Consider the following 15,009-nt stretch of genomic DNA (forward strand, 5'->3'; position numbering starts at 1 on the left):
CTTAATGAAGATTTAAACATTAGTAACGAAAATCAAACCTCCATTTAGGTGAGCTAATATCTTTGAACTTTTTCTTGGGAATCAGAGATGTATAATGTTAATTTCTTGGAGGCTGCTTGTGAAAGAGAAAGAATGTTTATATGAAAAAGAAATCCTGACCACATTGAAATTATTATCAAAAATGTTATTGACCGGTAGTAAATGATTGCACATGTTGTTGGTTCCAGATGCCAGAAAGTATTGATATCTTTTGATTATTTTTTTTATTTTTATACATGTGCCCTTCCATGTTAAATGACATTGTACCCCTTTTCTTTATTCTTTCGGTCAAAACTAATAGACATGTATCTTTAATCTACAGCAAATTAGAAACTCAATTTTCTATAACCCAGGCTATGCAACAGAGTTCTCATCTGTGTGTCCTTGAGCTAGGAACTGTAAATATATAATGTTAGACTCCAGAGTGATGGTCCGTGAGAAGAAAAGCAAGGAATTTGAGTGAGCAAGAGCTGTGCATGTGTGTTTCTGAACAGATCTCAGGGATGTAGTTACATTTATTATTTTTTTCTTTCCTATGGCATTTGAAAAACAATGGGCTGGGATTATCTTTGAATCTTGAGATTCAAATGCCATTCTAATACTTCTGGGGTAGCTAGATGGATCCCCCTGGTTCCACCACTGTAAGCATGAATGGGGCAGTTGTCCATGGTTTGTACCTTGCCACAGTCACAATTTGGTGACTGGAGACCTTTGCATCGTAAAGTATCATATGCAGAAGAAAGATCAATGAATGCTGATAGTGTTTTTTATTTTTGCTGGTAGCCAGATTCTATGTTAAGTTAAGGCCAGCACCTGATCACAGCAATTGTGACTGGTTCTAAATTTGGCCTGCTCTTTGGGGATCAGTCGCTCCAGTATCAGTTGTAACCTTTGAAATAGGAGCTGCTCCAACAATCTCTAGCAGCTGCTAAGGAGGAACATGGGCCAGTAGCTTTTGGGGTCAGTCGCCTTTTTTCCAAACTTCAAGATGGCTATGGTCTTGGCTATCTTCCACTCTTTTGCTATAATGCCAGAGGAGTGGATGTTGCTGAAGAAGACTCCCAGCCACCTTCTTGTCTTTGGACCAAGATTCTTCCGGGATTCTGGATATACTCTATCCATTCCTGCAGCTTTCTCAGACTTAGTGTTGGAGAGACCCTTGTCCACTTCATCTATGGTGTAGGGAGCAGAAAGGGGTGAAGACAACTGTCTCTGATTTAGTGCACGGTAAAATTGTTTGTGGACTTGTCCCCTGATGTTTTTATCCATCAGCACATGGGAGTTGGCTATTAACTGTGCGGAGATGGCACCTGAACTTACTTGATGTGCTTTGTAGGCTGCTGGAGCTGCACTGCCTCAAAGATGAAAGCACTTCCAAGCTTTAAGTCTTGACCTTGTGAAGTCAAGTCCGTCAGTTTCACACTACCTTATTCTTCTTGCTGAGTTCAAAGACTCAAGCTATGCCATTGTGCTTTTGGGGCTTTTGTCAGATTGATATTTCTGGAAGAGTGCCTGGTCCTCTTCTTTCCCAGAAGGAGTGAATGCTTTTCTGAAGCCCTTTACAGTGCTCATTTGGCAGCCGATATTAGTAGGCCTACAAAGTGGTGGTAATTAGCTGGATATAGTGAAATCTGGTTTATCAATCCCTCTTCAGTCAGCACATAGTAGTGCCAGTCTGACGACTGTAGATTCCACCACAGTTGCAGGAGGGATTGAATGAGTGGAACTTGTAGGCCTATGCAAATCATGACTAGGCTGTGTTTTCTCTTGGGAAAGTCATTGAGAATTGACCTTGTCAATGATATTGGGTAGCCACTGATGTCACATGACACAAAACAAATGTCAGGAGTATAGCATGTCCTCCATTGGGCTGATCTGAACATGCCACAGTATTTGACATTGTGGAGTAAAATCCCAGGATATCAGGATGTGTTCCAGAATGGTCATTCTTTTATAACCCCATAAGGTCTGGTGGCTATTGAAATTGCCAACATGAATGGTAGGATGGGTTGGTGTTGGTAACACTGGCATGGCCGTTCCATTGATGGTGACTTATACATGTTAATGATTGTCAGATAGTTAATCTTGATGCTAATTGAGTAGTGGTTCATAACAAGCATGACCTGGATGGAATCCTTAAGGTCATGTTTTATGTATTTCACAAGTCATATATCGGGTGATGGTTTGCCGACATGTGGGCATGTCCAATTATCTTCTATCAGTGGCCTTCACTCCCCAGGTATGTTTCTGGTAGCTCAAGGGAATTGATGTTTTGCAGGATTGTGATGTAATCACACTTTGCATTAGATAGGCCCTTGTTTTGAGCTGCACAATTCGCAGCAATGGGCCTATTTGAAGGTTTGGCCCTGACATTGGCCATTATTGCCATTCCTTTTCTGACTGGCAGGTCCTTTAAGGATGTTTGTTCACTGATTTGATAGTATTCTTTGTGCTTTCGCACATAACGGAGGGAGTCTGTGTGAAGGTTGTCATCTCCTCTCCTGTGAAATGTATTTTAAAAGATGTATTCTTCATCTGGAAGTGACACAAGTGTCCCTTAATTTGTGGATTTATAAAATGATGATTTTTATTTGTTTGGAATGGGAGAATATTTTTTTCTTGTGAAATTGTCCCTGCTTATTTGAATTTTGAATACACATGAATGCCTTTACTATGTTTAAAATCCTACATTTTCAAATAAATTGCAAAAGTTTGAAGAAGACTCACTGATTAGAGGGCCTCTCAGCTTTAAAAGAAAGATTCTACTTTTTATACACAGATTTAATTTAATCCCATACATATATGGAATTATCTAACCCTTACTGATACATATTGTAAATGTAATAAATACAGAATTATGGAATTAACATAAATAACATCTTCTATCATCTTAACATGTGAGATTAATATCTATATGTTTTTTGTTTGTATCTTCCTGTTGGACCTAAGCACATTTTAATGGTTGGTTAAAAGTTTCTTCTGGGGGTTATATAATTGCTTTATAATTATTATTGCAAAAACAACGAGAGTCCTGTAGCACCTTAAAGACTAACAAATTTCTGCAGGCATAAGCTTTCGTCAGATGCAACCCACTTCGTCAGATGCAACCCACAAAAGCTTATGCCCACAGAAATTTGTTAGTCTTTAAGGTGCTACAGGACTCTCGTTGTTTTTGCTGTATACAGACTAACACTGCTACCCCTCTGGAATAATTATTATTAATACTCATACAGAAAAGTTTCTCACACATAGTTCTAGTGGTTTCCTTATGGACAGTCATGTGCTCTGATATTACATACATGACTACTCACTAGCTAAATTATCAATGACCTGCATTGTGTCCCTTCACCTACTGATATTTTTGAAGAATAGTTTTACATCAATATTTTCATGATTCCATGAAATGTTTCATATTTGGAGTAACTAATATTTCTCCTGAGAACTGTTTGTTTTGTTCTTAAGGAAATGTCCTCTTTAGTACCTTGCAATATAATTATTGAATGCCTATAAGAAAAAGCAAAATCCTTTACCTTTAATTATCTCATAGTTTTTGTACTCTCTATATTGGTCTGTTCTCATTAGAACAACTCTGTCATATTTCACTTTTATATACTGCCTTCCATCCGAGCATATGAAGGGGCCTGATCCAAAATTCTATTGAAGTCAGTGGGATTTTTATATTTATTGATTTCAGTGGGCTTTGAATCAGGCTCATAGTAAACTACAAACGATGATTACTTTAGTCTCACAATTAATCCTGTGAACTAGGAAAATTATATTATCCTCTGATTAAGGATGAGTAATATCAGGCACAGAAAGGTTTAGATCAAAGTTTTCAGACTTTGGTGTTAAGCCTGTGAACCAATATTTACGCAATAATATAAAAGGTCTCATACTGCAATGTAGTTGAGGACTCATAGATCCCAATAGAATGAGTGGCAGTTGAAGTTGCTCAGTGTCACTGAAAAGCAAGCCACTTATTTAGGCTCCATAGCATAGATTTAGGTATCTAACTTGAAGGCTCCAAGTTTGAAAAAGTTGCACTAATTAACTTTCCAAATGTTGTACCTAGGAGTTTTGGGTCCGAGCTGGGAAGAGAACCCAATTTCTCAAGGGAGAAATCCTGACACCATGATACAATAAAAGATTTGCTGTTGATTTCTGTGGGGACAGGATTACACCTCAGGTCCCAGGCCTCGTTCATACAAATACTGGGAGATTATTTTAGAAGTAAGAACAGAATGGATACACCTAACGGTGAACAAAGAAGATATTTCCATTTCCAGAGAAGCATACCTTGTATTTACTTAATAAATTCCATATTAAGCATCCAACATAATTAACGTTCTCTGCTCTCTCGCGACTAAAATCATGTTGTCGCCAATGCCAATGACAGAAATTTACAAATGATCTGACCTAATGAGGATATGAGGGAACTAAATTGCCTCACCTAAAATTACTTATAACGCTGAAAATTCATGAAATGGCATTTTATTACACCAACAGGCACTTACATATTTTATTTTAAATCAAGAGGTTAGTTTCTTTGAGTCTGTTGTATTCTTAAAGGAAAGGACAATTAGTTTGAAACTTTTCGATGAGAATTTTATCTTCTGAGTTTATTCGTTATAAATTGACCTGTCCTAAGGAGTCTCCACTCCTCAGACCTTTATGATTTTTTTTAACTCAAAAAATTAGCTTCTGAAAAAATGTACGCTTAATCATATTTCGGGTTCTTGCCTATTTTCGGATGCGAGCATTTCGCCTGCAGTTCCCTCACTAAGGCTCAGGGTGCCGCTGTTGGCCAATGCGGAGCCAGAGCTGCTGTCAGGGCCCTATTAGAGCTTCTTGCAAAGCTAATGCAGTGTATATGGCGCAGATCTCTGACGAAACACAGGGGAGAGACACTGGAAAAAACCAGATCCACTCCGGGATTGCTGTAATCTAGCAGGGAAATATATTTTATTTATATTTCATTGTCGAGGGTTCTTACAAGCTGAAGGCATTTGGAACGAAGAATTGATTCAGAATAAGAGAGGTAAGAAAACACTGAGCCGAGAGTGCCTGATATGGAAACCAGGCAGAGAGAGCAGAGCCGGGCAGTCAGACGACAAGTACTGCTGTTTCCCTTCTTACTGTCTTTGTTCTGCCGGGCGGTCTCGGAGCAGATTCGTTATTCGATTCCAGAGGAAATGGCCAAAGGTTCCCTTGTGGGGAACCTCGCCAAGGATTTGGGGTTGAACAGCAGAGAGCTGCCTCAGCGAAAGCTCCATGTGAATTCGGAAAAGCAACATTTCAGTGTGAATGGGGAAAATGGCAACCTCTATGTGAACAACAGGATAGACCGGGAGGAGATATGTGGGAAATCACCGCTTTGTTTCCTAAATTTAGAAGCTGTGGTTGAAAACCCTTTGAATGTTTTCCACGTGAAAGTCGCAATCCAGGACATTAATGATAATGAACCGCGGTTCATTAAAAATAATATCGATTTAGAAATTAATGAATTTACACAACCTGGTGCGCGATTTCCGCTAGAACCTGCGCAAGATCCCGATGTTGGAGCTAACTCAGTGCAGCGTTACCAGCTCATTCCAAACCCGTATTTTGTCCTGGAACTGAGGGAAAATCCGGATAGAAAAAAGCAGGCAGAATTAGTGTTAGAGAAACCTTTGGATCGAGAGAAGCAGAGTTCCCAGAACCTGATCCTGACGGCTGTGGATGGGGGAGATCCAGTCAGAACTGGAACAACTCAGATTAAAATCAGTGTTACTGATGCTAATGACAACGCCCCGGTATTCTCTGAAGAGATCTACAAAGTCAACCTGAAGGAAAATCTACCAGAGGGCTCCTTTGTGCTCCAGGTTAAAGCCACTGATGAAGATGAAGGTACAAATGCCATAATAACATATTCTTTCAGCAATATACCGCAGAGTGCAAGACATCTGTTCAGTTTAGATTCTGGTGATGGAAGAATCACAACAAAAGGATTTCTCGATTTTGAAGAAACAACTAGTTACATCATGGGTGTGGAAGCCAGAGATGGAGGCGGTCTGGTTGACCACTGCAAAATTCATATAGAAATTCTGGATGAGAACGACAATGCCCCCGAAGTGACATTCACATCCGTGTCCAGTCCAGTTCCTGAAGACTCAGTGCCCGGGACCGTGATAGCTCTGATGAAAGCCCGTGACCGCGACGATGGAGGAAATGAAGAAGTCATCTGTCGCATACAGGATAATTTGCCATTTAAAATAATATCGTCTTCTAATAATTACTACAAGCTTCTCACAGACAGCACCCTGGACAGAGAAATGACCCCGGAGTACAATATCACAGTCACAGCCACAGACAAAGGCACTCCCCCGCTCTCCACACAGAAAACCATCCTGTTGCAAATCTCGGATATCAATGACAACGCCCCTGTCTTTGAGAAACCTTCCTACACCGCCTATGTGCCAGAGAACAATCCCTCGGGGGCCTCTGTTTTCAGTGTAAAAGCCTCAGACCGGGATCTGGACCAGAACGCCCGAGTCACTTACTCCATCGTGAGCAGCAACATCGAGGAGGTGCCTCTCTCCTCCTACATCTCCATTAACTCCCAGACTGGAGCTATCTATGCGCAGCGCTCCTTCGACTACGAGCAATTTCGGGAGTTTGAAATGCAAGTGAAGGCCCAAGACGGCGGGTCCCCGCCTCTCAGCAGCAATGTGACCGTCCGGGTGTTTATTCTGGATCAGAATGATAACGCCCCTCGCATCCTGTACCCTTCCCTCGGAGCCGATGGCTCTGCCTCGTTCGAGATGGTCCCTCGCTCGGCTGAGGCAGGTTATCTGGTGACTAAGGTGGTGGCGGTGGATGCTGACTCTGGACACAACGCCTGGCTCTCCTACCACCTGCTCCAGGCCACGGAACCGGCGCTCTTCAGCATGGGGCTGCACAGTGGGGAGCTCAGGACAGCCCGCGCCTTTTTGGACAGAGATGCTGTGAAGCACCGGCTGGTCACCCTGGTGAAGGATAACGGGCAGCCGCCTCTCTCCGCCACAGTGACTCTCCACTTGGTGTTTGCCGAGAACTTCCAAGAGGCTCTTCCGGAAATGAGCGACCAATCGGGTGACTCGGCATCTCAGTCTGATTTACAGTTTTACTTGGTGGTGGCGTTAGCCTTGATCTCGTTTTTATTTCTGGTTACAGTTATAGTGGTGATAACCATGAAATTTAGAAGTTCAAAAAAATCCTCTATTCTTCAGTATGTCAGGCCTGCTCTTTGTTCCAAGTCTGATCCCAGATTCCTACCAGATTATAAAGACGCGACCTTGCCTTATTCCTATAATTTGTGTCTGGCTACGGACTGCGGGGGAAACGGATTTAACTTGCCTAAAACTAGTGAACAGAACATTACAGCCGAAAATATCCTGTGCAATGACAACTCTGGGATTTTACTTTTGAGTAGTTCTGGTTCTGAAGAACCAAAAGCCGGGTCTGAAACTCTTCTCAAGGTGAGGTTTTGCATTAACGCTTTATTTATGGTGTCTCTTCTCTGATTTTAAATTAAATAATTAGACAATGAAAAAAAGATATATATGAATATGTATAATAATGTGAACTAAAAGGTTTTTAGTTAATTCTGTTTTTATATGTGTGCGTTATTTCTCTTCGGTGTAGCAAATATTTGGTACCAACCGGTGGTTAGTGCCCATTGAATGGTGAATACTGTGTTCGAAGTTCTGGTATTCGCGCGTTGCTGATATAAATTGTGTTGGTAGTAACTTTCTCACCTGAGACTTATGGAACACCGAAATTATACTCTCATCAGCCTGTTAGAAGTTGGGAAGGAAAGACATCAGTCAGTTAGGGACTACTCGAAGGATTATAAAATTTGACATTTAAAAAATTCCATTTACCGGTGCTACATTCTATAATTGGCAGGGAACATCAATATAGTTTCAAAACAAAGGGTTTAACAGAACATGGAGCCAATTGTTACTTCCAAATGATGTCATGAAGGACATACGTGTCGACTATAAATTTTCTGATTTCATTAAAAATAAACAAATAGCACATAAGTATTCCATATACAAAACCAAATATTCTTCCAATATAAAAAGAAACCAAACTAGAGATTAAATTTAAAACATTGTCTGAATATACTTACATATAGTTGTTAATTCTGCAGGAGTCCACGAAATATTGAACTATAATTTTCTCTCTTTTTGTAAATCTTTTCTAAATCTCTTTACCTCTCTGGTGTGATTCTGTGTTAGTGGACAGAAAGCATAACCACTTGAGTATATATTAGGTCACCGCAAACGAGTAAACATCAGGGATATCATTCCACCTTACTTAGTGTTGTACCACAACACCTACGGGTTATTAGCCCATTCAGTTTTGAGAGTAACTGTCTCTTTTCCCATGACAGATGATAATATACAGTTGGTATTCTGTCCTCATTCCTCCTTAATAATTGTGTTTACTGAAAATTAATTGTTGATATTTAAAATATCCCTCAACGTGCAGCAATGGTCAGTCTATGACATCGTGAAAGAGGAAGGCTCTGTTTAAGAGGAGTGGGAAACACCCTTATGTTCTGAATATATAAATCACATTCCTATGTGTAAACACATACGATATTTTCCCATTAAAATATAGTTGAGTCAATGACAAATGTATACACAGAGCTGTGTTTTATTCAGGCAAATAAACTGTGATATCAGCCTCTAGTCTGGAAAATAAATAGTACCTATGTGTTCCTTTAGCACAACGAACTCTGCTTAAATAATTGCTTATCGGGGACTATTTACATTAATGTAATTCCATGTAAAACTCAAATAAGCATATCGATAGGTGTGTACATTTTAAATAGAGGAAGTAAGTATAAATAAATAGTCGCGGGGAAGGGTTAATTAACAAACAGATAGAAAGGCGTTGGGCTTTTTTTAAAATTGCAGTTATTGGTTGAGACTCTGAGCGCCGCTGTTCACCAATCAGGGAGAGAAACGCGACGAGAGATCCAGCCACCCCGCCCGCTGTTACACAGCGCAGAACTCCGAGAACAGACTCGCGCTTGCTCAGAGGGATTTTACACGGAAATGTCTATGAAACAGCCTTCATTTTGATATCAGCGATTGCGAAAACAAAGGATACGGATAAAAGAAAATCCATACCTGACTGGGGACTCCGAATACTAGATTCACCCGGAGAGAAATGGCGACTAGTCTCCGGGACTGCAAACGCCGGGCGCTGTTTGGTTTTGTATTGGTTACTGTTTGGGAGGCGGTTTCTGGGCAGATTCGCTATTCGATTCCTGAGGAAACCCACAAAGGCTTTTTCGTGGGCAATATCGCAAAGGATCTGGGACTGGATTTGGAAGAGCTCTCCGACCGCGGCGTCCGCATCGTTGCCAGAGGTAGGAGTCGGTATTTTGCTTTGAATTTGAAGAGCGGCCATTTATACACCACGGAAAGAATAGACAGAGAGGAGATCTGTGGCCGGATGGCGGTATGTTTGATAAAGTTTGAGGTTCTTGGTGAGGATAAAGGGAAGCTTTTTCCAGTTGAAGTTGAAATAAGAGATATTAATGACAATGCCCCAGGCTTCCAATCAGAGAAATTAGAGTTAAAAATCAGCGAGATAACAGCTGTGGGGACCCGGATTTCCCTGCAGCAGTCGCAGGATCCAGATGTGGGAATTAATTCTATCCAGAGATATGAACTCAGCAATAGTAGGCATTTCTCTCTGGGTGTGCAAACTACATCCGATGGTGTTAAATATGCCGAAATGGTGCTTGAAAAATCTCTAGACAGGGAAGAACAAGCTACTCACGAGCTAATCCTCACAGCCATTGATGGCGGCGATCCAGTCAGGTCTGGCACTGCGGAAATCCGCATTCTTGTTCTTGATGCAAATGACAACGCGCCAGTTTTTACTCAACCTGTCTATAGAGCGAGAGTTTTGGAAAATGTGCCTAACGGTTCCACTGTGGTATCAGTAAAAGCCACTGATCTGGATGAAGGAGTCAACAAAGAGTTAAAATATTCATTCAAAACAATCGCGGAAAAAGCTTCCCAAATATTCCACTTGGACTCTAAGACGGGAGAAGTAACAGTCGTGGGGAACTTGGACTTTGAGGAATCCGCATTATATGAAATTGAGGTGCAAGCCCATGACGCGGGAGGCCTTTTCGACAGATCGAAAATACTGATCGTTGTTAGCGACGTGAATGACAACGTTCCAGAATTAACAGTCACATCTCTCATCAGCTCAGTTCCTGAAGACTCTTCCCCCGGGACTGTGATCGCACTTTTAAATGTACAAGATCTAGATTCCGGAGAGAACGGGGAAGTCACGTGCTCAATACCCAGCCACATCCCCTTCCAACTTAAGAAAATATTGGATAATTACTACAGTTTGGTGACTGACAGAGCCCTGGACAGGGAGCAGGTATCGAATTACAATGTAACAATTACAGCCACGGACCAAGGAACTCCTCCTTTGTCTTCAATTACTTCCATTTTTCTACAAGTTTCAGATAAAAATGACAATCCTCCTGTATTCAACCAGACGTCCTACATTTCTTACGTCAGAGAAAACAACGTTAAAGGAACTTCCGTTTGCTCTGTAAAGGCAAATGACTCAGATTTGGAGGAAAACTCCCGAGTCATTTATTCCATTACTGGAACTCAGATCCAGGAAGCTCCGCTCTCCTCTTACCTCTCCATGAACTCGGAGACCGGGGCTATCTACGCTCTGCGCTCCTTCGACTACGAACAGTTCCGGGAGATTCGGTTCCAGGTGCAGGCTCAGGATGGGGGTTCTCCACCTCTCAGCAGTAATGTATCCGTCACTCTCTTTATACTGGACCAGAATGACAACACCCCGCAAATCTTACACCCCTCCTTCCCCAGCGATGGCTCCACGGGGGTGGAGTTGGCCCCTCGCTCCTCCGAGCCGGGCTACCTGGTCACTAAGGTGGTGGCTGTGGACGCTGACTCCGGGCAGAACGCCTGGCTCTCCTACCAGCTGCTGAAGGCTACAGAGCCGGGGCTCTTCGCTGTAGGACTCCACAGCGGCGAGATCAGGACAGCGCGCTACTTTCTAGACAAAGATGCCCTCAAGCAAAGTCTGGTGGTTTTAGTGAAGGACAACGGGCAGCCCCCTCTCTCTGCCACCGTCACTGTCACGGTGGTGGTGGCTGACAGCATCCCCGAAATCCTCTCCGATTTAAGCAGCCTCTCAGCTCCCGCAGACCCCCAGTCCAACCTCACCTTGTATTTGGTGATCGCTGTGACTTCCGTTTCCTGCTTGTTCTTTACCTTTATCATAGTGTTACTGGCCCTGAGGCTCCGCAGATGGAGAAAGTCGGAGCTGTTTGACTCCTCGAGTGTGACTTTCAGTGGAGTTCCCGTGTCCCAGTTTGCGGGTATCGATGGAGTCCGAGCTTTTCTTCACTCTTACTCACAAGAGGTTTCTCTAACCACCGACTCCAGAAAGAGCCAGTTCAACTTTCTGAAATCAAATAATTCAAATACTCTGAGTAGTGAACAAATGCGTGAGATAAAGGCTCCTATTATAGTTATTGAAGATGTAAACATTAGTGACGGTGATCAGGCCACTGTTCAGGTGAGCTAAATTACCTCTGTTTAGGTGGTTCTTCGTTCTATGGATCGAAAGTATATAACGTTAGTCTCTCAGAAAATGTCTAATGAGAGAGGAAGAATGGTTTATGTTTGTTTGTGAGAGAAAAGGGTAATTGCAGGCCCCATTGACGTCAATGGTGAACTCCCTGTCCTCAGAGTTGAGACGGTTGGTTTTCTAGGCAATAGGATATCTGTGACTTTTGATATATTATTTTTATAATCATCTATCTTTTCTTTTTAAATGGCACTACCTATTTATCTTTTTTAATGAAATATCATTCTTTTAATGTTGTTTTGAAAACCAGACTCTCTTCCTGTTTCTTCTTTCCTAGTAGGACTACTTTATTTTTTCAATAATTTAATTTAATCTTGCATAAAATCATAGTTTTGTCCTATAATTTGTCTCACATTCTTCTGAATTTGTTGCGCTATAGATATTCATGTTCCCAATAGTCTGGCCTTTCAAGTTTGAAAGTTATGGGCCATTTTTTAATAGAGCAAGTTATGTAAGTACCCATTCAGCCAGTGCCTTAAGCCACATATGGATATAAACTGACCATCAGGAAGTTTAGACTTGAAATTAAACCAAGGTTTATAAGCATCAGAGGAGTGAAGTTCTGGAAGTTCTAGAACAGCCTTCCAAGGGGAGCAGTGGGGCAAGAAATCTAGCTGGCTTCAAGACTGAGCTTGATAAGCTTATGGAGGGGATGGTATGATGGGACAGCCTAATTTGGCAATTAACTGATCTTTGACTACTTGCAGCAAATATGCCCAATGGCCTGTGATGGGATGTTAGATGGGGTGGGTTCTGAATTACTACAGATAATTCTTTCTGGATGTCTGGCTTAAGAGTCTTGACCACATGCTTAGGGTTTAGCTGGTCTCCATATTTGGAGTCAGGAAGGAATTTTCCCTCAGGACAGATAGGCAGAGGCCCTAGGTTTTTTTCATCTTCCTCTGCAGCATGGGGTATGGGTCACTTGTTGGTGGATTCTCTTGACGTTGAAGTCTTTAAACCATTATTTGAGGACTTCAATAACACAGTCATAGGTTAGGGGTCTATTACAGGAGTGAGTGAGGTTCTGTGGCCTGCATTGTGCAGGTGGTCAGACTAGATGATCATAACGGTTCCTTCTGACCTTAAAATCTGAATCATATGTATAAATTTAAGCAAATTGATATAGGTATCTTGCTGAGTCAGACCATAATCATTACTTCATAATTATTTGTAGCTTACTGATTTGTTTGGTGAAGATATACCTCTCAGCTTTAAAAGGATTAATCCAATTTTTATACAAAACTCATTTAAATTCCACCCATACATATTTATCAATTATTATTATGTAAATGTCAGAAATGCAGAATTATGAAACTAGCATATATGATACTAGCATGATATCTTTATAAGGTGAGATAATGTCTATAATTTTTGTTGTTTGTGTACCGTTGGGCCTGGAAACATTTAATGGTTTGTTTCAACATTTATAAAGCAGATTGTAGCATAACTTTATAATAATTTTTATTATTATAGAAAACATTCTCATAGCTAGTTCTCATTTCAAACATCTAACTTGTCACTATATTAAATCCTTTGGTCCGTGGAAATGAAGTGAACTCTGACACATATAGAAAAACAGATTATCAGAGACTTATGTTGTATCCTGGTTGTGTTCTTTGAAGATTGGGTTTATAAGTGAAATTTTAAAAATTCCTTATGATGTTTCATATTTAGAACACTTAATAATTCTATTCTATATAGTTTCTTATATTGCACTCATCACCATAGTATCTAAATTCTTTCCATCAGTGTATTAAACAACATGGCTTATGTCTATCACCTGTTAAAGAAGGCAAGGTTAAAGAAGTGTGCCTTGCACTTGGAGTAGAAGGTGGTGAGGTTTGTAACTGTCCTTAGTTCTGGGGGGAGTTAATCCTACAGTCTTGGTCTAGCCCCAAGAAAATTCTGTCTCCCATACAGACAATCTTTGCCCTTATGGTAAAGAGTTCTTTTTTGCCAGAGGAGCAAAATTTTCCACCATGGTCTTCTTCCCACATCTTTAGGCAGCCTTTTAGATATCCTGGGCCCAGGCCATACAGTGCTTTGAATATGACTGATGCTTTGAACTTTATTCAATTATTGTATGGGAATCCAGGTAGAGAGAGAGTGGAGGACAGGTTTGATGTGCTCGTAGTATCCTATGTTGCTGAGAAGGTGCACTACAGTGCTCCGTACTAAATGGAGTTTTCTTAACACTGAAGGGTTTATACCAGTCATATCATATAGCTGTAGATCAATCAAGAAGTAATGAAGGCATGAATAACTGAGGTCAGGTCATCATCTGCCAGGATGGGACAGTCTTCTAGCTAACCAGAGATGATAGAAAGTATCACTTGCCCAGGAGGTTGAGAATGGATGTCTGCCCTTTATCCATTGACTGGAGGAAATTATCCATCAGTGCCACTGAAGGAGTTTCAATTCCATATCCTGGCATGAATCTAGATTGTGTCAGCTCTAGAATATTAACGTTAGTTAGATGAGACTGTAGTTGGCCTTTGGGTAGCTATTCTGTGAGTTAACTCAGGAACCAGAGATCTGACTTTGGGTGGTAGATGGCTAGACCTGATGTATTCAGGGTGGGTTTCTGTAATGTTGTTCAGACACTTGCACGTTTGAAGGAAGAAGGGTTTCAAAGAAGGGATTTCATGTTTGAAGAAATTCCGTCTCTGAATGAGGCATTGACTATTACTGTCATGAGTGGCACCAGATGCTCATGACTCTTTCACAAACCAAAAAGGACATGGATCTGATTCACAAGTATTGGTTCTTCTTTTTTTGAAGAGTCCTTAACTTCTTGATGAGTGAATGCCCTGAATTCTGGGAATGCAGATGGTCTGTTGATTGATGAGTATAGATAGAGTGGATCCAGGCAACTTGAAAAGGTTTTCTGAATGTGCATGATCTTCTCAGTGAAGTAGGATGATAACACTTTGCAGTGCTAGTTACTTAGTTCTGATACAGGTTGTAGGCAGCAAGGATTAATGAATTGGTTTACCACTCTGGGTAGCTCCATATGGTGGGATTTGGCACCCTCAGTGGAGACTAATAGATGGGTAATTTTGGCCTGTAATAAAGCCTCAGTACAGGTTTTGGGGAAATAATCACATTTCATCCTCTCTGTATCCGCCTTTATTTTCCACCAGTAGCACTTAATTTGCCAGCCCTCTCTCTTCAGTCAGTGAAGAATGTCAGAAAAGCAAGGAATTCTGTGTGGGCAGTGCAGCAGAAGGGGCCATTTGGGGACCATTCAGTCAATATTCAAGGCTTGTGGAGAATGAT

General features: G+C 41.2%; 3 protein-coding genes across 5 annotated transcripts in view; all 3 read left to right on the forward strand.

Annotated features, from left to right (window-relative positions):
- The window catches only part of LOC137165623 (protocadherin gamma-C5-like), a 336,971-nt gene that overhangs the window by 183,503 nt on the left and 138,459 nt on the right, over positions 1-15,009 (forward strand). The gene's annotated exons all lie outside the window — the stretch shown is intronic.
- LOC137165872 (protocadherin gamma-B2-like) lies at positions 5,109-7,591 on the forward strand. Its single transcript, XM_067567380.1, has one exon. It carries the CDS (start codon positions 5,109-5,111, stop codon positions 7,578-7,580), a length of 2,472 nt encoding a protein of 823 aa, XP_067423481.1. The 3' UTR covers positions 7,581-7,591.
- Positions 8,638-11,664, forward strand: LOC137165316 (protocadherin gamma-A10-like). Its single transcript, XM_067566539.1, has one exon. It carries the CDS (start codon positions 9,241-9,243, stop codon positions 11,662-11,664), a length of 2,424 nt encoding a protein of 807 aa, XP_067422640.1. The 5' UTR covers positions 8,638-9,240.

Source organism: Emydura macquarii, unplaced genomic scaffold (genome assembly GCF_026122565.2).
Source record: "Emydura macquarii macquarii isolate MOO-44397 ecotype Brisbane River unplaced genomic scaffold, CSIRO-AGI_Emac_v2 contig_2768, whole genome shotgun sequence".
Lineage (NCBI taxonomy): Eukaryota > Metazoa > Chordata > Testudines > Chelidae > Emydura > Emydura macquarii.